Raw genomic sequence first — 26,721 nt, 5'->3', positions numbered from 1 at the left:
TAGTATACGATCCGATTACTATTATACTATTGAGTCTCACCTCTCATAACCTACGTCTCATCTTATCTTATATCTTACAATTTACGTCTCATCTTATCTTATACTCCCTATTACTATTCCTATCATTATTACACTTCCCCATTTTCTCATACGATTTTCCCATACATGGTCAGTCACTCATCTCCTCGCTTCCTCGCTACTTTCTTCTATCCTATCCTATCCATCCATTGTCCATCCACCCATCCCCTCAATCAATAAACCCATCAACCCAATCCCAATCCCAATCCCAGCCCCAGCCCCATTCGTCCTCCTACCATCTCATCATTAACACATGTCCTCAACATAATCTAAAATTCCAAACTCATCCATCCTCCTCATCACATCCTCATCTTCTAGATTTCTTATCTCACTATTCCATAAGTACCTAAATAGACTTCACCGTTGTTACTGTAGGGGAACATGAACTATAGAGGGGGAACGAGGTAAAGATAATCTATATTCATGAACGATGTTTGTATTGATTTCCCTTTCTTCTTCTCTTTCGGATTTAATCAAGTAGAATGAAATGAAATGAAATTTGCAGTTTGCGTTAAGGAGTCCAAGAAAATACAGATGTGATATATACAAATCACAGATCACAGAATTTCTCTCCTCGAGCTCCACGATACGACAAATATTGAATATGGGTATTAGTATGAGTGTCACTGATGTTGATTTGAATACTTGATAGATAATCGATACCACTACCACTACCATCCTATATCCATCCATTCATTATCCCCATAGGTAATAACTCGATATCAATAACAATATCATCAAATCCAAAACTAAAATCATGAAATCTAGTTCCTCCCTTCCCAATTCAAATTTCAATTCCCAATCGCCTCGCATTCTGTTCTGTCTGCAAACTCGACTGCCATTTTGGTTTTCTTATCTTGCTAGCCTATCCTATCATATCCTATTCCCTTTATTTCCCTTCTTTCCATCTTTCTTCCATCATAAAAACAGCGTGGTTGGGATTCATCCCCCTTTCCCTTTCCCCCTCCTAAGAATTTGACATAACATAACTTAAAATTGCAAAACACAGTGTAATAGATAAACAACATAAATGAAAACCCCCAGAGCAAAAGGCAAGAAGCAACGAAAATAGAAGATCAATAAATAATACAATTCCATCCCCTCATCCAATCCATAATCTCGTTCTTTCACATTCATTGATCTGTCCTGTCGATTTGATATGTTCTCCCTTTCCCATCCGGATTTCCCTACATCCTTGATAGAATGATAAAGTGTCCAATCTGTCATACGAAACGAAATGAAATATTGAAATAACAAGACAGGAAGATAAAAAAGAAAGAAAAAAGCAGTCATCAAAATATTTAGCACAAGAATGGTAATCCTACATGCGGCGCCGTCCGATCATCCTCGTCTGCCCGTTTGCTCGTTCATACCACCATCTCGACGGTGTTGGTATGTCCCAGCGCAAAGTAAAGCCAAATCCTAAAGAAAGAAATCCAATGTGAATAGAATAACAGAATAATGGTGACTGTAAAGAAGAAAAACATCGAAAACGCAACGCCATGGTATCAAATAAGGATAGGAATCAATGTTCGTTATAAAAAGTAAATAGTGAAATATCATGAGTTTTAACCGAGTAAAGTTGAGACCAAAAAGGTTGAAAATGTGTGAGGAATGGAAGAAATGTAAATGCAACGCTTGTGTGGATATTCATGAAAAAGGTAAATAAGTAAAATGAATTGAGGTGAGAACAAGAGGAAAGAGGATATCATCATAAGGAATATAGTGTCGTGATGTAACACCCATCAGGTAAGGAAATGTGAGGTGGTGAGTTGGCTTGAGATGAGATGCGAGTTCCAATTATCATTCAATGAGTCCTGAAGCTTTTTGGTGAAGCACTATTCTCATAATTAGCTAAAGTTCAAACCATTTGCATGTGTCATCATACAACATAAGGGTAGAAAGTACTTACGCAACAACATCATCTACATGATTAGCCAAAGCAACAAATAAGTCAAAAAACAGTGGTGACCCTCCCTGCATCATCTCCAATTGCATCGTACCACTTCTTTTAAAAGTGCTTCGACTTCTGATAATGAGAGCCAAATAATGAGCTCTTAGTTTTGAATCGGTATCAGGAGTATTCGCATATGCATAACGAGCTGATGAGAGAATGGTACTGCATTGAATACCCGATTCTTTCTTGCATTAGCGATGAGAGTAAAATGATAAAGGGGGGAGCATACGAAGCCCCTGTTTCCTTAATGCCACTCTTTGAAGTTCATCCAACCCATATTTCTCCGCCGCACAATAAATCACTGTATCTTTTAACAATTCGCCATCAATGGAATGGTGATGAATGGTCGATTCCTTTTCATCTCCATCAACACTTTCCAGCTCCCATGTATTTTTGCGTTTGTTATGTACGAGTCGAGGATAATAATCTCCTTTGTATAAATATTCGAGTACGGATGAAAAGATTTCGGGTTCTTCGTCTGGAAGTGTTATGCGTTTGTTGATCGTTTCCATGTACTGATTTCGACAGGCAGATTGGAAGAACGGGGATAGACAGAGGACATCTTCATGAGCAGCAAAAAGTCGTTGTTCACGACCAACGACGATAGTGATTATGGATGAGGTCAATGTACTAGATGGAGTTAATCATCGTGATAATTGAAGTGCTGTGCTCGACAAACATACTCTGGAGAAGAAATTTGTTCAGTTGGAGGTTTACGAGTAGTTTTCTCATGACGATGCTTTGATACTGCATGTTCTCTAAATGAAGACTTTCCTTTATGACGACGACTTCTTGAAAAACTTTCTGTTGCTTGTGATTTATTGAAGCTTCTCGTAAACATTCTCGGTCAGTTGCTAAAATGAAGGCTGTCAGAAAATCAATTGAAAAATCACGACACTGTTTTCTACCACACAAACAGGAAATGAACGTTAGTGATATCAATCGATGAATGATTTGACCCAGAATATTAATTGAGCCTCATGGATTGCAAGAAAGAATGTTCTCATGAGAAGTGGGTGGACACTTTATATATGTATTCATAGGCAATCAACGGACTAACGCGTTCTAGGACTGAAAGACGCGATTTACCAGGATAGAGTGATTGCATAAGTGCGACGCCAACACCAAAACAGGTGACTCTCAATTATTTGGCCTTAGTTCTGATTTCTGCCTTGTTTGGATTGAACATGCCATTGGAAGCTTTTCCCGTCCGCAGCAGTAGAGCCAGGGAAGCTGCATGAGAGGTTCGAGCAAATCTTATTTTTCGGTGAGACAATTATGTATGTCGGTATGTGTATCGGTATGGATGCAAGAGTTGGCTTGGAAGGGGAAAATCAAGGATTATCGGGGCTTTCTATAGGTACCCAATGAACGCCATCTCGCTGTCTAATGAAGCAAACGGGAGTCATACAGGTGGTGATCTTGGGCTTCAATCACTAAATTTGGCCTGAGAATCAGATATCTGTAGGTTTCTTGCATGGAGGTACAAATAAAGCAGCGTTCAATCTATTCCCCAATACATGAGCTGAGATGAGATATCGATAGAGATGTTGTTTATATCCCTGTTTCCCCGGACCACTCATTGTACAGATTAGTATGACAAGGTTTAGGATATCCCCTCAAAAGGTTGGCCGTGATAAAAAGAAAGAAAAGCAAGGCTGCTGTACTTTGAAGTCTTTTACTGTAGGAATTCTCGCGAGACAATTGGGATATCACCAAACCCATTTAGTTGTAAAAACTTGAGATTTATGAAAATAGTCTTCTCTCGAAGTCCAACGCGCGAATGGTCATGGAAATTGATCGTCCAAGGTATCGATGAATTGGGGAGAATGTTGTACATGGCACATTGTAGGAATGGATGCAAGGAGGCAAGGAAATGCAGTAACCTTGAAAGTTGGAAAGTACATGCAACTCTAAAATTGCTAGTATGGTATGTTGGTGTGACCCGATGGTTCGGAATTGCCTGTATGAGAGACTTGAAACTTGTTAAGATGTAGGGGATAGGAAATACGAAGGATATCTTTTTCTGGGGGGTGTCAAAATTTAGATAACGAGGCTCGAGCGAGGATTAGATGGCTGGATGGACAGATCAAAAATGGGGGTTGGAACGAGAAGGTAGATGAGATGGAAGAGATGACGGAGAGAAAAAGGTAATCGCGTCTTGGGGAGCATCAGTACGCGGACTCACGTGATATATATAGAAATGAACTGGAATTGGATTCCGCAATAAATCTATACTAGGACTAGGTAATGAAATTCACAAAGATCCAATTTCGAAATGCTATTCAAGAAGAATTGTAGTATTGTTGAACTCGTTTTTGTCTTGTTTGCTGGGGATTGAAGCTGTAAAGACTGCCCCATGAGTTCATGCACCACTAGTGGACTGGACTGTCAGTTTTGAGACCAGACAATAATACCTGAGCATTATATATTAGTTTCATATATTACAATCAACTACTTTACACTTCCACTTAACTCTTCCACTTTACTCTAAACTGACATCTCGTATAGCCTCTGCAATGATCACACTTCCGCCACCACGAACCAAAACCTCATTATGCAACGCACTCTGAATGACTTCTCTCTTCACCTCCAACGCAAGATCCGAGCATCTCTTCTCTAGTATTCCTCCATGTAATTCTGGCACCAGCTCGTCTTTTCCAGCTTGCAGAATAAGAACCTGTGGTGGTTTTAATCCGGATTCTCGAGTCCGTTCATGTAGTTCGCCTAGAGCTTTCCAACTATCAAGGTGGTTCCTCAAAAATGGGTGAAGATGTCGATATGGAAGCCATTTTTGTGGATAGAGTGTCTCTAGCATAGCTTTACTGTAGTTACAGTACTGATTAACCTCATATTGTCAAGACTTCTCAAGAACGAAATACTTACATGCCCAGAAAGGGAGTCTCCAGAATCAATCTTCTCAGACGCAATTCGTCTGAAAATATTCCACTCTTCGCAGCTAGACCTGTGACAACACCCGCTCCTATACTCTGACCCCAAAGAACGATATCGCATCCATCTAAGCCTGGTCTTGTTTCAAGATCTTTCTTAACCCATTGCATGGTAGCTTCTGCATCTTTCATGAGTCCCTTTTCTGATGGCCTCCCTCGTGATTTCCAATACCCTCTATAGCTGCAACATACAAATATGTATTGTACAGACTCGTTGTGAGTAGAAGATGATTTTTCCAGTTTTCGTGGAACAGTGGAGAGGAAAGGGAGTCTTGGTGATAACGATGCTGCATTGCCTGCATTCGTGTGAATATTTGACCACAGCGAGGAACAGGGAAATAATAACCTTGAAAATATAAGACATAGACTATTCGTCTCCTATCTTGGTCTCTTGTAGCACTACCACAAGATACTTCTGCAACACATAGGCTGATAGCAATATTATCTGTAGATCTGATTTTCTCTTCCCTCCATTTTATGCCCAGACATTCTTTTTGGTAATTTGCGATAGTTTCTTGCCTAGAATTTGGAGGCAACCCGGGCTATTTCTACCACATGAGATATATAGAACAAGATGATATGAGAGCGCTTACCATGTAGATGATTTTATTTTGAAATGTTACCATCATGAAGCATTTCCCTACCTTGACTTAGCATGGAAATCATTGGGCTGGAGTGCCAACCAGGAAGATAGAAACACGTTGCATTACACAATGCAACGTACATGAACTTTAAGAAGAGAGTAAATTAAGAACTTTTCTCGGTCTGATCACAACCCACAAAGGAAAATCATGGACTTCATGATCAATAAGGAGTACTGAACTTTCCATCTCCCAAATGCCCGAATCGTCTTCCTTCGAACGCCACACAAAATCATACAGAAAGCATACTCACAAGTCCACATCGCAACTCCCAATCCCAAGAAATACAAAGGCGGAACAAGAACCATAGGCACCTCAAAGAATCCACGCCGTTGATACTGTCCATATCCACGAGGCTTTCGTAAAATACACCTTGCCTGCTGAATAGGAAATCGAGGCGTCCGAAACATTGTGACTCAACGTTTCATTCAATACTTGGTATTTATTGATTCTTTGACTCATCGGAGTTCTTATGAACTGATAAAGTCATTCACCCGCATTGTCACTATTGTAGATTTTCTTTTTGGATTGTGTAGGTATTCCACTTACCTCCAGCTACCACCAAGTTTTATCAGCCACACTTTGCTCGTAAACTACGCAAGCCGCCACACCTTTCATCGGAACCCCTCGCCTCCCCACCAAACACCATCTTATCAGTCTAATGATGCAAAATTGGCCGAGACTAGGTAGAAACAGCGAGTATCTCTTCGAATCGAACAATAATATGTATAATTCACTTCAGCAAATCCAAGCTTCAAGGGACATCTAATACTATTGATACTAAAATCTATGAGATTCAAATTACGCAGAGATCAAATTTCGAGTGTATACAGTTCCAAATTGTCTTCGAATACACAACGACACCATAACGACACCAATTCCGGTAATTACCTACCTACATAAGTCAGCACAAGTTAAATTTCTGGCGTCACTCCACTGCAAGCACAACAACAACAACAACAACAACAACAACAACAACAAACAAACATCCATATATACATACCCCTCCATACATCAGCAATTTTATTTCAACACAACACCGCAGACTTCGCTGTATAAGCTTAGAAAACGATATCCAAACGATCACCATGTCGAACGAAGAAGATAAAACGGCGACCAGTCTATCGCATATTTCCATCAACGGGGAAGACGTCGCAGGACATGATGCGCAAGAATCTACCCCTCCACGTAGTAGCAGTGGCTGGGACGGAAAGTTACGTGTAGAGAAAGAAAAGGGCAAAAAGTTAGAGCTTGCAAACCCGGAAGCGATATCTGATCCTGAATATTCAGATGAGGAGAATGTTATGCCGGGGGAAGTGATTAATGCAGATGAAGGTATAACATCCCTTTATTCGTCCTGATCAAAGATGTCTCATTTCGTCTACATACTAATATCCCAAAGATCTCCTTGACGATTATCCCCTCGATACCGAAGAAATCGACCTAGTACACGCCCGCATTTCCTCGATCCCTTCCCTGCGTCTTTCACGCTTCACCCAAGTCCAACGTCTTTGTCTTCGTCAAAACACAATCAGCACAATCGAAGATCTCTCTTGTCTCGCAGCTACCCTCACAGAACTCGATTTATACGACAACCTAATTGCGCATATCCGAGGGCTCGAAGATCTCGTCAACCTGACCTCCCTCGACCTCTCCTTCAACAAATTAAAACACATCAAGAAACTAAACCACCTCAATTCTCTCACCGATCTCTATTTCGTGCAGAACAAAATAACCACCATCGAGAACCTCGAAGGTCTCTCCAAACTACGCAACTTAGAACTAGCCGCAAACCGAATTCGGGAAATTCAAGGTTTAGATACTTTAACAGGATTAGAGGAATTATGGCTGGGCAAGAACAAAATCACCGAGATGAAGAATCTAGACGCCTTGCAAAATCTGAAGATTCTGAGTATACAAAGTAATCGCATTCGAGATATTACGGGCTTGGACAAACTTTCGGGTCTGGAAGAATTATATATTTCGCATAATGCTCTGAGTTCACTCTCGGGTCTGGAATCTTGTTCGCAGTTGCGTGTGTTGGATATTTCGAATAATGAAGTATCTTCTTTGAAGGGGTTGGAAGGGTTGAAGAATTTAGAAGAGGTCTGGGCTAGTTACAACAAAATCGCGGATTTGAACGATGTGGAGGAACATTTGAAGGACAAGGAAAAGCTGAATACGGTTTATTTTGAGGGAAATCCTTTGCAGTTGAAAGGGCCAGCGTTGTATCGAAATAAGGTGCGCTTGACATTACCACAGGTTATGCAGATTGACGCTAGTAAGTTTTCTTTTCTCATGTCATAGGTGTGGACTTATTTGCTAACATTATGATAGCTTTTGTTAGAGTTTCATAGAATACGCATTATACAGGCAGAAGGTTGGCGTGTATAAATGGAAGGTGGTCAGAGGGGTACATGTGCATTATAGCATGGCAAGGAGTGCTTGGTGGGATCAATGGGTTTCATGGATATCACAGCGTGCGTATACGTAGGAGCACATTGCAGAGTGGATATGGAATTTCATGGGTGGAACAATTGATTTTGTTCAACGCTTCAATTATCTAGATACTCGCAAGAAATGAAGCGATCGAGAGCGCAGCAAATTGTGTCATATCAACCTTTATCGTATTTGTCATGCTTATGCGAAAATGTGTAATGTTCCGAGATACTGAGAGGTCGGTTGTTAGTAAGGGGGATGCGAAAAATAAGCTTCGATGGGAAAAGTATAACTTACATCAGTAGGGTTGTTGAATCTCAGGTTTCGGTCCAAGTTAGTAATGGACTCTAAATCTTCCTTCTCCAAATCGAAATCGGTAACGTGTAAGTTTTGTTCCAGACGGGATTGGTTGTTGGATTTGGGGATGACGGCGAGACCGCGTTGGGTTGCCCAGCTGTTGAGGTTAGCATTGTCTGAGGGAGGGTAGAAGAGGGGAGAAAGAGAAGGGAGAGGAATTACCGTAATAAAATTTGAGCAGGAGTCTTCTTGGTCTTCTCAGCAATCTTCAAGATATCTGGATGCTCGAAAAGAGGTGGAGTCTTTTGAGCGTGATCCCATCCCAGCTCGATGAATGATTGTGGACCGAATGATGAGCTAGATATACGAATCAGTACACGATTTCCCATCTTCGAATCCCCCGAAGAAGGAACAAAACTCACTAAGCCGTAACCTTAATCCCCTCACTCTCCGCCAACTTCAACAACGTCTTCTGCACCAAATACGGATGATGTTCAATCTGCAACGTCGCCGGTCGAATCCTCGCATACCTCAACAAATCCATCAACAGCGCTCCTTGGAAATTGCTCACTCCAATACTCTTCGCTAATCCCTCATCTACCAATTTCTCCATCGCTTGCCACGTTTCCTGGATACTCGCTTTGGATTGCTGTACATCGCCTTCCTTGTCGCTGTATTGCCATCCGGGTGGATAACGTACCGAGGGATCTACATAGCGTAATGCTACGGGGAAATGCACAATGTATAGATCGAAATAATCGATACCCCAATCGGCAAGCTGCTTGCGGGTGATGGGGCCCACGCGCTCGCCGTCGTGGAAGGAGTTCCAGAGTTTGGAGACGATGAAGAGGTCTTCGCGTTTTACCAGACCTTCTTTGATGGCGCGTGCCACGCCTTGGCCGGCTTCGACTTCGTTGCCGTAGTCTGGGGGTGGGTGGGTTGGTTAGTTCGGGTTCGAGGGAATAGAAATGGGGGAGAGGGGGAAGGGACATTACCGCATGCGCCGTCAAATAGTCGATAACCGGTTTTGATGGCGTTGTAGACTGTATCGGCGCAAGTGGCGTTGTCGACTTTCCACAAGCCGAAACCGACTTGTGGCATCTCATGGCCGGAATTGAGTTTGAGGGTTGGGGAAGCCATGATTGTTGTTATTTTGGGGGTATGAAGGTTTGAGGGAAATGATGGAAATGGTTTGAATGGGAGAGATGGGGAGGTGAAGGATTTGTTTTGTTTGATATGAAATATGAAAGTGTTGTTTTCTTTCCTGCTGGCCTCTTGAAGAGCGGGGTTAAGTAACTTTTCTTACTTTGTAGACAATTGATGAGAAGGTGGGATGGGATGGGATTGTGGGGTGTGGAGGTGGGGCGAATCCTACAAAGTTTGAGAAGAGAAACTCGTGGAAAGTTTGGATGTTATGATGGAGGGAATTTGATTGATTGATCTCAATATACTTTGTAGTTCTTCTCTTATTCCAATTAATTCAATTCTTCCACTTGATAGATATGCAACAATCCATCCATTCTCCAATATTGCAACTACTCCCACTGTACAAACCACAAACCACAAACCACAGAGCAAAAATCCATTCTATCCATTCTCTTCATATACTGTACCTCTCACAACAACCTCATCACTCATAACCCCTACACCATCACCCTCACCCTCACCTCCATCTATCCATACCTCCATTCCCATGCATCAAAGATTCCAAGTACCGAAAACAATACAGTACCAGTACGAATCCTCATTTCCGAAAGGATAAGGAAACTCCCGCTTGAGGCTGAATGCAAGTAAAATTATACTATTCAGCCTAAATGGTAAGTTGAAGTTTCGGGAAAATTGGTGGTTTGTTCCGGTTGGTGGTTGGTGGTTGGTGGGGGATGGAATGGGATTGATATGTTAGGGGCAAAACGGATTTAGCATGATTGAAATTGGAATAGAGTGCGTGCTTGGGAAAAGAAATGGAGGATCTTGGTCCGGATTTGAATAGGGTATGGTATGGTTGGATGTGTATATGGGGGTGTGGGTGTGGAATGGGGATTTGAGAATTGTATATGCGGAAGGAAAGTACGTACGGATTGGATGGGTGGGATGGATTGGAAATGGACAGAGGGTTTTAGTAGAGGAGCTGGTACTTCTTGGAATGGGAGTAGTGTTCCTATGTTCGAGTTTACTATTTGTTAATTTATTTTGCCTGTTCCTGGGTCGATGTTTTGTATTCTTGCGTTTTTGAATCTATCGGGTGTTACATTTACTTTGTCATTGTTGGGTCAAGTCAAAATTAGGAGTGTCTAGTGCAAAACTCCTCTCTATCATTGCTTTCTTTCAAGTCGAAGAAATAGTAAAAACGCCAGGACAGTGGACAGTTCAATGAGGAAGACAACATTAATCGTAATAGCATAACTCTAGATTTCTGCACTATCTACATACAAGATAGCCATTCCTTCTTATTTCTTGAACAACCTCTACCTGTTGTACTCCTGATACTCAGCCAGCTCCTGAGGAGTAGGATGGACCCTGCTAATAGGCTTTTGATCATCCACCCGATCCAAAATATACCAATATCCCTCCTTTTCTGGAATCTTTTCCTTGCGAACAACCCTGTACAGACCATCATATCTCCATCCCACCAGTGGAGCCCAATTGGAATGGGGATTTGCCGCACGAAGAACTCTAATTAACATTCCGTTTTTCATACTCGCATCCAATAATGTGTTTCCATCTCCGCAGTACTTGATTTCCTTATGTCTTATGTTAGCTATTTCCATATATTGCCATAGAAGGGATAACAAACATCACCATTATCTACATTCTCATAACCCGTTTTCGACCCATTATTAAGCACGATCGATGTCGCTCCACGACCCTCCTGTCCACAAATCCCATGTCGCAAGTGCGCGTGTGCCATATCGCGCATGGCACAAATCATGTATGGCCACCACGTGCCGATCAAATGTCCATTGTGACCTTCATTATATGGAGACCGCTCGTCTTTTACCCAGTCTTCGCGGTATTTTGGTGGTGGTCCCTTCTTTCCCTTTCTAGTCCCGCGGAACATGTAGCCTTCCTGGTATACGAAAGGTACCGTGGCGGTATGCGGACGGTTGTGATGATCGATATATTCGAATTCGACTTTGGGGTTCTTGGTGATTATGTCGGACATGATGGGTAGAGGAGTGTGGAAATTGAGTAGGGTATGAGGTATCAGTGGGTATCCAAATACTGGTGATGATATGGCTAGAGAATCCAATTGAGGTGGAATAAGTCAAGGATACTGGATGAATACTCTACTATGCAGACTTTACACCCACGAAAGTTCGCTGTGCAAGAGGAATTCAAAGCTCTTTCGAATCGATTCACATTCGCAAAATCCTGTAATCAAGGGACTAGAGTGTAAATTTCTAACCCCAATCGCGTAGTAAAGGAGAAAATGCGAGGCAATGCAATGTATTCTAGAAAAATTATGATGTTGTTTCTGCAGAAATCTAGCAGATCAGGTAGATCAGGCCAATTTATATAGATGATGTGGTGCTAGTCATTTCTTCGCTATTTGTTTCTCATAGTTTGCATTGTGACAGCTATGTAAATTTCATATCAAACGTTCACTGAGTGAGTCATCAACATCACGAATAGATAGATCATGAGTCTTTAGAGATTACAGTCAGAGCCTCTCTTGAAATAATTCAAAGTTTGATAGATTCTGGCATTCTGCTTGCCATGAAAAGTTGAAGAGATCCCTTCTTTATAGACTTACACAACCGAGTCGTTATGCTCTACGATTGGTCAGTTTAGCATAATCTTTAATTTGCCTACCTTTCCTTTGGACTTGATGATTTATAAATGCGCTGAGTAGGTGTATGTTTACATACTGGCTTGAGCTTTAGTAAGGTAGATGAAGCAAGCACCTAATTATGAATTTTGCATCTCTAATGAAATTAAGGACATTGAGGTGTCTCAAACCCAAAGAGCCTGAGCATTTAGATTGCATCGACATCTCTTCTAAGACGAGACTCCCTTCATGATGAACTGAACTAATACTATATCCATTGTAATCAACTACACAGTTCTTGATCTAGGCAAGTATAATCAACATATCTCAAGTCGATTCATTCTCATCCCGCTCTACCTGCCTGCAACCACTCTCATCCGATGTAGAGAAGAGTAAACAGGTAATATGATGATGATATGATATATCACACCCAAACTCCCAATTCTACCAAGTAACCCTAGATATACAATCGCAATTATGTTAACAACCCAAGTCCTTGAAACTTCTTAGTCCCCCTCAAACGAATCTCAACTCGATGCATATATAGAACGTCAAAATACACTATCGAACCAAGCCGATACTTCTATGATATGATACTTGTAATCTCTTTACTGACTATATTTCTCAACAAGCATGATCTCAATAACAATCTCCCATACTCTTGTGTTGAAGTTCTATTTATCAGTTCGGTAGGCTATAATAATCAGTCAATTATAATCGGTTCTCTACAACAAGACAATACATAACAAAATCATTATAAAAAGAATAAAAATAATTCACTCTCAATGATTGATACCCATTCAAATCTGATTCAATCACAACCCCCTCACTCAACCCAGCAAAAAAACCGACCCGCATGGGACTCGAACCCACAGCCTTTGCTACCGGAAAGCAATGCGCTACCATTGCGCCAGCGGGCCATTTATGATTATTAAGAAAAGATTGGGTTTTGAATATATGAAGGAAGGTATCTTCTTGTCTCTGTGTTGTGATGTGAAGTAAGAGAAACACTGATTTGAATTTTAAAGGGAACAATCTGAGGTTAGGTACCTCCTGGTTATGGAAGGAGCTTGGGTAGGTAGGTAGGGAATGTACATACGACTTAGATATGAAAGGAAGGTGGGTGAAATTTTGGATTGATAGGTAATTCATAGGTGCTGTATAAGTTCTCGTCGTAGGTTCTAAGTCAAAAACATGCGGAATTGGGGATGCCCAAGTCAGGAATCATCTCTGTAACTTTGGGGGTCGGCTGATGCATGTTCTTGTTAACTTTATCAAGAGAATTGGGATTGTTTTCGACTCTTGGAAAATCTTTTTATTCCACGCATCTGTTCGCTGTGTAATTAGATCACTGATTTCAATGTCTGGGGGTATCTCATCGGAGTGGTTGTGCTAGACGTGATGAGTGCTACAAGCCGCCTTGGAGGCCGTCAGATGAGAATTAATGAAGATGCGAAGAAAGCGGGAACATCGACGCTCACTTGAACTACAGCTAAGCAAACTCGTGCAATCAAATCCACGAACCTTCACGCTGCAATCAGTGCCCGAAAGTGCGTTTAGCAGACCAGGTTTACAAGTCTACACTTATTCAAACACGCCCGACAAAGATGATTTTTCCTTATATCATTCATATTGAAATTCTGTATGCTAGATTATGTACTTTGAACCCAACCCGTCTAACTAATTAAGTTTGTGCCTCGTATTCCATCCTTCATAAGATGAGTATCATACCAATTATGAACCAACGCATACTCCCAAGCTAAACAAACAATAAGGAGCGTCCTGGGTATCCCATTCCCAATTTCCCAACATTAAATTAATTTCGCATATACTCAACTCTTACCAACTAAAAGTCATCATTTCTGGATTTAGCGCCACAGGCAAAAGTAAATGACTAGCACACATGACTCCCAGCGGGAAGATCGCAATGAAATCATCGATGTTGTAACTCCAGGGGAGGAAAGGAGCTTCTGCCATAATGACCATTGCTATGATACCGAAAATACACATTAGGTATGTGTACTTGAAGGTCTTGAGTATCTTGGGGACTTCGAGGAAGAAATTGGAAAATTCAACTTCTTTTGAGGTGGCACCCCATGTCATGTTGATTTCAAACATGTGGCAGAGAAGTGCTTGGGACATGTGAAGGGAGACACCGCCGAAGAATATCATGAACATGAAACACCATTTCAAGTTTTCGAGGACTGGAAAGGAGGATGTTAGTTTGAGTGCCTTGGATGAATGTAGAGAGATAGGTGAAGAAGAGAATGAAGATGGGAGTGGGAAGACTTACTAGCAGGAAGGAAGGATTTTTCACCAGAACGATGACGCTGTACTGCAAGACCGATATTACCAGCTCCAGTAAACACCACCGTAATTGCGAGCCAATTTTGCCATGAATCGACATAAGCACGATCGAGATATCCATTCCAAAGACCAACGAATACGTAGTTTGCAAGACAGATTAACCATGCACTACCCAACGCATAATATGTACCAATGTACGCAATGATTTGAACTTTGGAGCCAATGTCGATACTAGAACAGATGAATTTACGGAAGAGAGGTGTGAATGGAGATTTCCATAACCATGTTCTAATAGGGTTGAACATAAGCTCGTTACATCCATAAGCTATCAAATGGTTAGCAAGGCTCACAGCTTAAGGGATGACTAAACTTACCATATTTTTGCCAGCGAGTCAATTCATCGTAAACAGTGAGAGATACACCTTCTTTGAATCCATCACCAGCCCAGGCAGCCATGCGAATGGTATAGTGCTTAAGTTGTAATCGCAGAGCCATGTCAAAGTCCTCAGAGACACAGGACTCAGACCAAAATCGTTCATGACCTTCTTCATCCTCGAAAGCGATTTCTTGGATAGCAGACCATCGAAGGATTGCATTGTGTCCTACAAAAGCTGCCACGCCACCATTGGCAACACCGTAACGAATAGCAGAGTAGATAAGATTTGTGAAGAAAGTAATACCATTTTCGAAAAAGTTGTGCGATACTTGCATGACAGCAGAAGAAAATTGAATGATGCCAACATCTGGAGATTGTTCCATTTCGCTAGCAGCATCAAGTAAACAATCTTCTGGAACCTGGGTATCGGAGTCAATGAGTAGAATGTAGTCACCAATTCTGATATTGCCTTCAGCCCATGCTTCAGGATTCTCATCAAGAACATCCGACATGCAAGATTCAAAAGCTGCGACTTCATCAACCTGAGTCCAGGTAGCTGATCTTTCGATATCTTGAAGTTTCTCTTCAATGGAGTTGGATAAGGCAAGTCCGTAGTTCATGTTTGAGGCTTTCTTGAATTTTCCTTTACGTTCGTATCCATTTTGACCATTGGGAGGACGGGCAGTCCAACCAATGCCGTGATCAGCGTAAAAGTCAATTCTCTGTTGTCGACTAGCTTCATCAAGAAGTTGAAGACCATCGTCATTGATAAATATATTTGCGGAACCTCCTTGCAATTCGTAGGTAGAAATTGCTTTTTTAATCGAGGAGACAGTTGGAGCAATGACGGCAGCCAAGCCTTCTTTATACACAGGACATTGAATGGTGACATGTGGTAGTGTCGTGGTTAGAAGACGAGGAGGTGCTTTCGCAGAGAAAAACTTGGTGTTCCTATTCAGTTGCTGAATTGGACCGAAGCACTGCATGAGAACTCCGATTACAACGCTCGTGAAGAACTGTCTAGTATTAGCAACCATAAAGATAATATTTAACATTGCGGAGAACATACCAAGGAAAAGAAGCAGTATATGGGGGTGATAATCAGATAGCAAAGAGATATCCAATGCTTCAATACTACGACTTCGATGGCCAGCTGAGCATATCCTAAACCCATAATACAAACCAGGAGGCAGATTGAACAAGAGACCATGAATGAATTGAGGTACATGGTCGGCCTCTCTTCAACGATAGACTGCCCTGACTCTTCGTCAAGCTCGCGGACTTGAGTTCGAGGTTGGGATTCACTCTTTTCGTGTTCAGTTGCATTCCAGATAGTCTGCAGCAGACCGTCTTCGATTGCCTTGGCTCTATCAAATAGCAATGTTGGATCATCTTCCCAAACAACGAGAAGAGCTTCTCTAGCAATGAAAGCAGCATAGTGAGCTCTTCGAGCACGAGGAAGGTCATCAAGTGTTGGTAGAATTTGGATTCGAAGGCCATTGGTAAGAGGGACATCAAGAGCGTCGGGCGATCTTGTCAGAAATGGTTGAACGACGGTGGAGTTGATGGTCATAGCAGCCTATACCCCACATTAGTATCATATTTTCTGGCTAATATTAAGCTTAAAGAGTGAAACTCACAGAAACGTTCATGGTCTTCATCGCTTTACCAAAGGTGGAGCTAGCTAGGGCTGGAGGACGACAAAGATATTCTGTCCTATCTTTGCGTACCATGACACCCTCATGCTGACCTGAGTTATCCATGATCCACATCAGACCTCTCTGTTTCTGCCAAAGATAATTGAGAATAACTTGATGTCTGATATCATCTAAACGATTGTTGCTATACAAGCTCTGCCTGCTCGATGCAGTAGGTGATGGGTCTGAGTAGCCATGACGAGGAGAATCATTTTCAACGACAGAATTTGGGTCAGCTGGAGCTTTCTCTTTGCTTGATTCAGACTTCTCGGGCTTTGAGATCTTGAAATAGCTAAGAACGCCCATGATTAAGATAGCTTTAAAGAAGGTGGCTCAAGTAACGAAAGTGGTTTGCACGACGATGAGAGAAGAGAAACGGATAGACACATGGACGAAGACACAAACACATAATATAGATGCTCACAAGAGGGCGACACCGACAGCCCACCATTTTTGCATGCCAGCTCAAGATACACATAGAGCCACCCTTCAGCTAGACGGGAAGGTTTCATGGGTTTGATCGGAGCACCACCTACATGATAGCGTCTAGAACTGAGCGTAAATTATAAAAAGCACGAACGTGGGTTTTGACCCCAGTCTAATCGATATCCCCCGAAAAATACTTTGGTACTTTTGACGGCTTTCCCCCGATCACCCTGTATCCTAAGAGATTCCCCTCGAAGTTTCCACTTTAATTCCATTGAACACGGCCAAACTCACAGAAGTATGCATAAACGTCGAACCCGGCCAGTGCCCGAAAGCATGTTGCATCTGGAGCAGAGCATCGTCAATTACTTGAAGTTATCCTTGAGAAGATCTATCGCTTGATAAAGATCTAGGTCGTATAAGACAAGGAATATCTGCAGCTCATGCTGTCGACAGGGAGAAGAACACTCGCACAATCTGGTCCATCCATAGGTATCGCTTCTGTTGGGACTCGAGCGAAACTAGCTGAGTTGAAGCGCTGTTGACCTATAGTGCCGTTGCACATACGGTGAGGGGATTTCTGCCTGCATGGAAATATTGAACATTATAATTGGACAACAAGGGTAAACAAAATCATCCAGGGTTGCTTATCAGTATGCGGTCGTATCAACCAGGGACTGCTAACCTCTCGCAATGCATCCTGCGACAACTGAATGCGGTTTTTGGCAGGCCAGTAACATTTCGATAGTTAGTAGGGTCGTAGACGCGCCTGGATGATATTATTTGTCGTTTATTTCTGACTTTGAGGCTATCGATCTTCAATGTTACTATCTTCCCAAACCAGCGGTTCATCCGTCTGACATTCGGAGGATTATCGATTTAGGAAATGATACGCTCGAAATAGTCCAATCTCATGTCAAATAAGGAAGCTTACCTCCTAGCATCACTAAATGGGAAATCAGATTGAAAGAAAATGGTAGATCTAACGTGGCAGCCATATCTTGCCCTGTCCTACTCGCTTGTATCCATCCAGAGAAATGGAACTACAAAATCCACCTAGAAGGCTGAATCTGGGTACAAGACCGTTCCAAAGCTCAGCTGGAGATGAAAAGATTCTTCTACGCTGTGTCTAGGTAACCACTTTGAGGGGTATTTTGCGAAAACTGGACGAACGCGATTTAGTGTGCCAGCTATTAAGAGGAGAACCTGCAGTCGTTTACCCAACCTCTTGCACCAATCAGTTCGTAATGATCCACGTATGACCCACAGAACGTGGGATGCGTGGTGATGTTCTTCAAGGGCTTAACTCTGATCCATACAGAACCCTGTCGGACCTGATTGTCTTATCGAAAAGCAAGATACGCATTCTCATATCTCAACCATCGCAAAAAGAAAGTCTGACGTCTGAGCTCAGGATTTGAAATGGCGATTTTTTCGAGGTGCACAATACAGGCATGGTGTTATAGTACATATGCGTGAACGATAAGTAAGTAATGCCACCTAGGATGCTTTTCTTTTGGCCTTGAAGATAAACATGTGATCGAGGTGTGAATACGATCCCACCAAATTCTAAACGAAGCGCATTGCATGAATGAACATATGAAGACGAGGTTGATGCGACTGTGCTACAATGATCAATCTATGATGATATGATAAGGACACACAACGTTATTCTGTTGTGTACCATCGGCGATATAAGTCGTGGTCCCTGAGTGGTGTAGTTTGGATGTAAGCTTTCGAAAGTGGAATATTGTTGGTAGTTAGAAATACTGTAAGTGGAAGTGCTAGGCAGCTCGAGGTGCTGTAATCTCTTATGGGACAGGAACTCCAGACGGAGAGCGGTCCGGAAATTGTTCTTTTATGTTACTGTAATATACCACATTTTAACGGTCGGAAGAGCAGTTTATCTCTAATGTCGTCTTCCCTAGCCGAGCTGATGTGACGGTTTCCGGGATCTTTCGCCTCCTTTAAGTTGTAGTACATGAAGATGTCGCCATTAATATCAAGAATGCAATATCACTTATAGTACTATACATTCGATGAATAGTTCAATCTCGCGAAACTTGGTTTTCACGCCCCCAATTGATTTATTAATGCAACCAAAGCCAACAAGAGGTATTTTTGGCAAGGAATCTCCCGTCCGTGTACGTGCGTTTTTCCGATGCAGGCTAACAGTGGATCTTATTCGCCTAGCATTTGCGGGTGAATGTGCATTGGAAATCAAGGTCATAATCAAAATCCATGTCTCGAGAATTATACTATGTTGCTTTGTGTGTTCCATCTAATAATAACTAGAAATCCATTAAACTTATCATATCCAAAGAAATCCTCCAGGGTCCGTTTCCTATCCTATTTACGCCGATCGTTACAGTAACTCATTCCTGTCCAGTCTTTGTGAAGCTAAAGCTAATCACACTGTTGCCACATGTTCACTTGGTCCACAATCATTTGTCCACTCTTCTCCCATGTAGGAAGCCACTCGTTTCGAGCTTTCCAGAAATCAAGCTTTGCAGACGCACTTCCATCAACCCATGGCTTTCCATCTGCTCCATCCAGGAACCAACCGTTCTCCCCCCCAACAGCAACGTTTAAGATAAGATAAAATTCTTGATCGAACGGGGTATTTTTTCGGCCCGTTTGTGACCATGGATCCACGATCGCTGTTCCATTGGCATCGCTCAAGGGGAAATTTCCCTGTTGCCACAATGGGCTGGAAAACGGCCAATACATGACTTGGCGCAGCGTGTTATCAATATACGCAAAGACAAACTTCTCGGTCCACTCCAAGCCGTAAATGTGGAAATCATCACCGAACTGGGAATGCAAAGCAGCTCTCACGTTGGTAGTCTTTCTGTATGCATCGCTGGCTAGATCTGGACCCCAATGCAAAGAACTGGATACGAAATTGTTGCCGCCAAGACTGTAAGTGTAGTTGTTGCCACGAGATTCCATGATATCAATCTCACCACTTTGTGGCCAGGATCCATAGGTATCTTCAACTGGCAGCATCCAAATGGCTGGCCAGAGCCAATCCCCTTTCGGTAGCTTAGCCTTGACCTCAACTTTCCCGTACTTGATGGTGGCACCAAGCTTGGTATTGATGCGAGCGGACTTGGCTGGTTGCACGATAGTCCCGTTGGTCGTGTTTGTAGAAGTGACACAATTGACAAGTATATTGGAGGTGGTTGTGCAACTTCCATCGGCGGTGAGATTGATGATATTGTTGGTGGTGATCAACGATGCATCTTGAATTGTAGGCTTAATATAAAGCTGCCCATCTCGAATGAACAAATTCTCGGCATCTGTTGTGGTTTGCTCAAATTGGCCATTTCTGTTTTAATTGTCAGAGTCTGAATGCATGTACACGTAAGGGAAGAAACTGACCCATAACCTCCTACTTGAACTTCTGTTGTCCAAATATTTGGATCTAAAGTACCAGAGGAAAAGTCTTCTAGAAGAACTGGACAGTACTTGTGGTGTGTAATTTCAGCTAGTTTTAAGTAGATGATGAGACCAGTTAGACCCAATCCAAGAAGCAAGCCGCAAAGAGGAAGTACCCATAACAGGGACTCCTTTTTTGCCTTTTTGTTGACTGGGAGAGGTGTAGCATCTGCCTTGCGAACGCGACGAGATCGAAAGTATCCTGTCCCAGGGACTTCGGCATACTGAAATCCAGATCGAGCCCCAATTGTCGAGGCAGGTCTTGAATATGGAGGTGTTGCGAATGGATTAGAGGTGCCAACAGGAGTCTGTACACGACTGTTTTCCTCAGATTGAGGGGTACTCTTTGGAGTGTTGACGTGAGATATAGCTTTCTGCATTTTTGCTATAGTAAGAAACGAGTGATGCTAAAGTAAAAAGTTGCACTATCAAAACTCAGACAAAGCTCGAGGAGATTTCACATTATAGCCCAATGCTTCAAGCGATCACCACAACCTGTTTCCTGAAAAATAGAGTATCCTGCAAGCTTTAGCAGGACCCTTATCGGATGTGCAATGGTCGAGAAGGTGTATTGAGGACCCGCAGTATACATGGGGCCCCTGTGACGCTAGTAATTCGTCAAATCGGAGGTTCCTTGATCTAAATGTCTAGCCCTGGCAACACAACGCGACTATCGACGGAGTAGACTAGCAAGAATTTTAATATTGTTCAGCCTTAACTATTATCCACACCTTAAGGTGTTGAACTGCTCTGGCCATGGCTCTTACAGCCATTACCCATGAATGTTACACTCATTGAAAAGCACGGCGATGGAATACTTGGCTATTCAACATAGACCCCACTTTGCGTTTTGAAGTAGGATCGAAGTATGAGAAAGGGGGTTAAATGAGCATCCCTTCATTGAGTGTTTATCTGCCAACTTTGTTAAATTTTTCAAATGAAAATACTGAGCCACAAGATGAAGAAAAATTTGACCTCAGATTTTGACGTCGCACGTTGATGGACGTGCGCCCACGACCCCTTTCAACCCCATTTCAACACAACATGCTATGAGTGTTTGTTGGTGCACGTCCATAGCCACCACGTATGTTGTCTTAACCGTGTCACACACTTCTTTTCAGGTCTTCCTAAATTATGTGGCGTCAAAGGTGTTGTTATCTCACCCGAGAAAGTGAGATTATTGATCAAGTTGTGACCTGTGTTAAAGCCCGTCACCTCTTGAACTGTGGGTATAGGATCAAATTTTTCCCAGCTTATCCTCGGACATTTGTTTTAGGGAATCTTAGGTTCTATGAGGCGTAGCGACGACCCTTGATTGAGAGTAAAGTTGGAGTGAAATGATGAGAATAGCATCGCCCTTTGGATGTCTGAGTGGCCAGGTACTGTTGTGGAAGTGGTGAGGAAGCTGAAGGCGTTCAGCTGGAATATAAGCTTTGGAAAGAGAAGATGATCGTGTACCCCTAGAAAATAGTATATAGAATCCCATATCTACAGATCTATCTAGAAAGAATCAAATCAGCACAAAGCTTCAGTCTTCCTTTTCTAAATAACACACTTTCTGTAATCCTTGTCCAGAACAAAACCATACACCGCAAACATGAAATCAACGATTGCTCTTTCGACTTTTCTTGCAGTAGTCACAGCGACTCCCTTCCTCAAAGCTCGAACTCTCGACATCTCAGCATATAAAGCTGTGCCAACCGCTCCGGTCAGAGGAGCCCCCGCCGGTAACACAGCGACAGCGAGTATTACATACAACCCCTCTTCTGTAGCAGGCGCCGCTATTGCAGCCGCAACTTCCTCTGTCGCTATTGTCAATCGCAGACATAAGCGTAGCTCTTGCTCGGCTACTTGCGCTGTCCTGGCTGCGGGAAACGGACCTAGTGTTAAAAGCCCCGATACTGCGGTCGCCTTTCAGGCGGATCAAAATCTCGCTGGTGCAGCACTGAATGCTATGACTCCCCCAGGCTACGCTCTGGTTGATGGATTCCAAAATGTTGATGCAGCCGCTCAATCCGCTACGTATCTAACATACATCTCCGACTCTGTCACTTCTTACGATCCTACAATTTGTGCCAACGCATGTAACAATATTCAGGGCTGCACGTCTTTCAATATCTGTAAGTCTGCCCTCCCAACGTTCTGCACCAACGCTAACGGACCTAGTCTTCGAGAGAGATCCAACTGTTGTTCCAGATACAGCAGACTGTCCAAACCCTCCCTCCCAAACCCTTATAAAATGCTCTCTCTTCGGTGGCTTGTTGGACGCTTCATCGGCTACAAACAGCGGTCAATGGCAAGCTGATTTCCAAGTTGTGATTGCTGGTTCGAACGCATACAATTCTGTTGCGCCTCCAGCGATCTCAGGATATGGAGGAGTACAAAACTTTGGAACCGCTACCGTTAATGCCCCTGCAAATACTACAACATATAGTAAGTACCAGGCAATTGTTATAGACCAAGCCTAACGAGAGTTTACTAATGCATAAATAGTGGGAGTGGAAGCTTTCCCTCAGACTCAGCCATACGATCCGACTGTCTGCGCTGCCGCTTGTAGTGCAAAGAGTAACCCTAGTTGCGTATTCTTCGTATCTTTCATCTTATATGAAAATGGACGGAATGGTGTATTGTAAGATTCCACGCCCCCCCTTCTTCTATATCTCTCTTGCTTCATTCTGCATTCTTGCTTGTCCTTCCATCTTTAAATGGCTTTCTTGGATGGCAACCACTGACCCGCCGATTTCATAGTACTTGTACATACTTTACTGTCCCTTACGGATCCGACAGAGCGAATGAGATTGGACAATACGATGCTCAAGGAAATCATTACACGATCGGCCACAGCTTTGGATTCACTGTCGATGGCGCCGCAGCTGAATGATTCGAGTGAGTGGTCGTGTTACGGTAGCTGCTGTGTTTCTTTTCGAGGGAAGAGGGGGCTGATTTCGTTGGGAAGGAATTAATCCAAAGACCTGGTGTTAAATTTGATGTCGCTAGCTTGCCTTAATTATGAATAGACTCATGAATTTCCTGCGAACAAATCATTGGACCCATTGGTGAAACCTGACTGTGCATCTTACAATCGAGCCACTAGTAATTAAATTCCTCGCGTATCATTGCCCTAAATCATTTTATCATATCGAATGATAGACACTCTGTCATAGAGGAGATCAAGGTTCGAACGATCCAAACCGCAGCTCGAACTCCACCGCGCGTGGTTTCGAGTGTTCTAGCAAAACTCAATATCTCGGATCACTTATCTCCTAGATAAATTCCATATTTCAGGCAAATGCTAGAATCAAGAATCGGCCATAGCTGGACGGCAATGAGAACAACTGAGAAGCAAGCATGAGAAACTGCGTAACAAATAGACAGATCTAGGGGCATTCACGCAATCAGGGCGATCAGCAAGAGTGTACTCAGAATATCGTGCAACTGTACACCAGGGAACAACTTGCTGAATACACACGGCTTCTCATCTGTTGCTATATACACTCACAATTAACAATGATGATATGTTTCATGATCATTGATAAGATTCAAGATTATCGGCCTAGGGGTATTGATTTTTATTTCGCGGTGTATTACCATTACCGAGCGCTGAGACCCGTGTTTGAAAGATGCCGAGACGAGTCACCAATAACTCAATGTGGGGGTACAAATGTTGTCAGACTCGACCGCAAGAGTGGCCGTATGCATCGAAAATGAACGGAGAGGTATGTAGATAGAGGGTTAGGTGCTGTAAAGGGGAAACTCGGTGCTTATCTTGCACATTATTTGCAGCGGGCGTCGAGATTGTTAAAGGCTGATATCCATGCCTGGCTCAATACACCTGCAAAACCTTCAAAGTGACTGAGGAGGAAAGGGTACCTCTTTATACTTGACCACTAATTCTTCTCGTGCCCCTCAGCTCAGCCTCACAAATAATAATCTAAGGCTGATGATGTCAAAGTACTTTCAAGTATAATGATTCCCTCGCACGATAGCTCGGAAGGACTATTGAAACCCCACGATAATTGGTCGACCATTATAGAAAGTTTTATGGTTAAACTCAACGTTTCCGATTCGGCAAGCAATATTGGATTGGTGTTGAATTAATATTGAATTGATACTGGATAAATCGATGGATATGTTTCAAACCCCAACCAAACTAGTAGATAACACCATGAAAATGGTCCTTCGTAATCACGTTACAGGCAAAACCCTCACGTTTCCATAAATATCCTTAGATAAAAAATCTTCCGATCCACTTGAAAACTTTGTTTGTGAAAGGATACATAAGGAAGTCGAGGTTTCTGAGCTTTGGTTGGTTACTGGAAGCGCCTATCCTTGTTGCACCACCAATCATTGTAGCTGTCACAGTACATGTTGGCGCTAACAAGGTTTCTTCCCCGCGTACAAAATAATCGGATGAATCGAATTCGTCGAATGATAGCGGTAAGGCAAGCCGAAATCTATTTCCAGATAATGAGCACGGTCGCAGAATGTGATTGTCTCCGGGATCTTTATTTTGAGCTGCATACATCGGGGATTTATGGTGTTGTTGAAAATTGATTGTTGATGTATATAGTTGTAGTATCGTGCTCTTTCCTCATGGATTGCCATGTTTGTGCTCCTGGTGAATTGTATAAAAATTCGGAATTGTAGTATTGCGGAATCGTTGCTCGTCATGTCAGATAAACCAGTCAATATGGGTCTACAATTATTTCCACCTCCACCATCAAAAAAGAAACCTTGGAGAAGTGACAGCGATGAGCGCAATATTTCCACATCCGTGCCCAATCCCGATCCAGCTCATCGATCGCAGTCGCTCGATATGTTCGTCGATGGACGCCAGTCCCCATTTGGTAGTCGCCAAACTCCACAAGATAGCAGGGCAGCGCTCATGAACGTGCCCCCTCCAGCCGTGCTTGCATCGGGCCGTCCGAGATCTCACACTTCTTTTTCGGAAGCACCTACACTTGTGAGAAGCAACAGTAACTCATCCAAATCTAGTCAGCACCATCACCGAGAGGAGCCAGTAATGAGATCCATTTTCCCAAGATATAACCCCGAAGTCCCATTGGAATACCAGCAGTATTATCCGACACAACAAAGTCCACGACACATTCCACAAAACGCGATAAGTAGACAGCCATACTCTCCAGGAATCAACGAGGTGAGCCCCGGGTTGGGCAGTCCGATGTCGTTAGGCCCACAATCTCCGGGATTGGTTGGACGAGGACTTCAAGACGAGACATGGCCAGAACCATCGAGCTCCGCCGACTTGAAGGAGTTGTGGAAAGTGAGCAATGGATGGAAAGCATCAGCGTCTGAGGGTCAAAAGTTCATCATGAAAATGAACAGTGCAGTAGAAGAGCCTATACACACTCTTTCTTCCGCTACTCAGCCGTTTTATACACTACGTCTCGATCCCACTTCAACTTCAGCTCAGGTAACAATGACAAGGCAAAACCCAGCCAAGCCTCCGAAAAAATCACAATCCCCAAGGACTGGTGTATTTCCGAAGGGCGATTCTCAGATGGAAGTGTTGATCACGACTCTTGAGGAATATCCGCGGCGATTACCACCAAACGATGGTCTCGTAGCTCTCCTTTATCCTCATGCAGCCTCAAGTATGGCAGTCGATCTGGCTGGACGTTCAAATGTTGCAGACAGTGCTTTAGTGTTGGCAGCAGCCGAGCGCGAATGCGGGCGATTGTTGTGGGACGATGATGCAAAGAAATTCTATCTCAGGCACCCTGCAGTCAACACTCCATTTCTCATAGCGATAAATTCATCGCCGGCCTGGTCCAGAGTCGAATACACGCTTGAGCATCCAGAACTACCACATAACCTTGTGCGTTTGGTGAGAGATGGTAGTGGAACAGGATTTTTAGAAATCGATACAGGGGTAGCGGCTAGAATAGACGCGTTCTATATCGTGGATGTAGCAATTGCCGCTATTATGCTGGCTGCAATGGATGAGGAAAAGAGGATGCATATTGAGAGGTTCGAGGCACCTCCGGCCGCACCAGTAGAACCTGATACACCAAGATCAAAAAGGAAATCCTTCTTGCGAGGGGATCAAATGGATATGGATATAGAGAGTCAAAAGAGTCCAAATTTTAAGATGGTCCCCACCAAGGAAAATGATAAAAACAAAGAAAAGGTGCCAGGGTTCTGTGGATTGCTCTGGATGATGGTGAAAGCCATTGCTTGGATCGTGAAAATGACATTGAAAGCAATAGCAGCTATTATAATTGGGCTCAGCAAATGTTTGACCAAGAAGAAATGATAGCGTTTGGTCTAAAGGGTACACATGGCGTTTTTGGCATTTGATCACGATTTGGTAATGATTTG

At 42.9% G+C, this 26,721-nt stretch overlaps 9 protein-coding genes across 9 annotated transcripts; 3 read left to right on the top strand and 6 right to left on the bottom strand.

Annotated features, from left to right (window-relative positions):
• Window positions 1-1,885: 1,885 nt before the first annotated feature.
• Window positions 1,886-2,876, bottom strand: EAF01_002127 (uncharacterized protein; the record flags this gene model as incomplete). Its single annotated transcript, XM_038910378.1, has 4 exons — window positions 1,886-1,916; window positions 1,991-2,216; window positions 2,265-2,665; window positions 2,719-2,876. 4 exons carry the CDS (start codon window positions 2,874-2,876, stop codon window positions 1,886-1,888), a joined length of 816 nt encoding a protein of 271 aa, XP_038773300.1.
• A 1,644-nt stretch (window positions 2,877-4,520) lies between these two features.
• EAF01_002126 (uncharacterized protein) lies at window positions 4,521-6,037 on the bottom strand (the record flags this gene model as incomplete). The annotated part of the gene is made up of 5 exons (XM_038910377.1): window positions 4,521-4,860; window positions 4,922-5,282; window positions 5,333-5,528; window positions 5,580-5,626; window positions 5,881-6,037. The coding sequence occupies 5 exons, from the start codon at window positions 6,035-6,037 to the stop codon at window positions 4,521-4,523; spliced, it is 1,101 nt and encodes a 366-aa protein (XP_038773299.1).
• Window positions 6,038-6,715: 678 nt separating this feature from the next.
• EAF01_002125 (uncharacterized protein) lies at window positions 6,716-7,984 on the top strand (the record flags this gene model as incomplete). Its single annotated transcript, XM_038910376.1, has 3 exons — window positions 6,716-6,962; window positions 7,030-7,908; window positions 7,965-7,984. 3 exons carry the CDS (start codon window positions 6,716-6,718, stop codon window positions 7,982-7,984), a joined length of 1,146 nt encoding a protein of 381 aa, XP_038773298.1.
• Window positions 7,985-8,267: 283 nt separating this feature from the next.
• EAF01_002124 (uncharacterized protein) lies at window positions 8,268-9,503 on the bottom strand (the record flags this gene model as incomplete). The annotated part of the gene is made up of 5 exons (XM_038910375.1): window positions 8,268-8,297; window positions 8,364-8,520; window positions 8,586-8,720; window positions 8,786-9,287; window positions 9,359-9,503. 5 exons carry the CDS (start codon window positions 9,501-9,503, stop codon window positions 8,268-8,270), a joined length of 969 nt encoding a protein of 322 aa, XP_038773297.1.
• A 1,325-nt stretch (window positions 9,504-10,828) lies between these two features.
• Window positions 10,829-11,526, bottom strand: EAF01_002123 (uncharacterized protein; the record flags this gene model as incomplete). Its single annotated transcript, XM_038910374.1, has 2 exons — window positions 10,829-11,104; window positions 11,158-11,526. The coding sequence occupies 2 exons, from the start codon at window positions 11,524-11,526 to the stop codon at window positions 10,829-10,831; spliced, it is 645 nt and encodes a 214-aa protein (XP_038773296.1).
• Window positions 11,527-13,971: 2,445 nt separating this feature from the next.
• Window positions 13,972-16,818, bottom strand: EAF01_002122 (uncharacterized protein; the record flags this gene model as incomplete). The annotated part of the gene is made up of 5 exons (XM_038910373.1): window positions 13,972-14,336; window positions 14,426-14,764; window positions 14,814-15,831; window positions 15,885-16,394; window positions 16,456-16,818. 5 exons carry the CDS (start codon window positions 16,816-16,818, stop codon window positions 13,972-13,974), a joined length of 2,595 nt encoding a protein of 864 aa, XP_038773295.1.
• Window positions 16,819-19,344: 2,526 nt separating this feature from the next.
• Window positions 19,345-20,759, bottom strand: EAF01_002121 (uncharacterized protein; the record flags this gene model as incomplete). Its single annotated transcript, XM_038910372.1, has 2 exons — window positions 19,345-20,269; window positions 20,323-20,759. The coding sequence occupies 2 exons, from the start codon at window positions 20,757-20,759 to the stop codon at window positions 19,345-19,347; spliced, it is 1,362 nt and encodes a 453-aa protein (XP_038773294.1).
• Window positions 20,760-21,976: 1,217 nt separating this feature from the next.
• EAF01_002120 (uncharacterized protein) lies at window positions 21,977-23,260 on the top strand (the record flags this gene model as incomplete). The annotated part of the gene is made up of 4 exons (XM_038910371.1): window positions 21,977-22,499; window positions 22,546-22,812; window positions 22,873-23,008; window positions 23,128-23,260. 4 exons carry the CDS (start codon window positions 21,977-21,979, stop codon window positions 23,258-23,260), a joined length of 1,059 nt encoding a protein of 352 aa, XP_038773293.1.
• Window positions 23,261-25,048: 1,788 nt separating this feature from the next.
• EAF01_002119 (uncharacterized protein) lies at window positions 25,049-26,656 on the top strand (the record flags this gene model as incomplete). The annotated part of the gene is made up of 1 exon (XM_038910370.1): window positions 25,049-26,656. The coding sequence occupies one exon, from the start codon at window positions 25,049-25,051 to the stop codon at window positions 26,654-26,656; it is 1,608 nt and encodes a 535-aa protein (XP_038773292.1).
• Window positions 26,657-26,721: the final 65 nt, after the last annotated feature.

The sequence above is a fragment of the Botrytis porri genome (assembly GCF_014898465.1).
Source record: "Botrytis porri strain MUCL 3234 chromosome Unknown BPOR_003, whole genome shotgun sequence".
Taxonomy (NCBI): domain Eukaryota; kingdom Fungi; phylum Ascomycota; class Leotiomycetes; order Helotiales; family Sclerotiniaceae; genus Botrytis; species Botrytis porri.
This window is presented reverse-complemented; position numbering and strand designations above follow the sequence as displayed.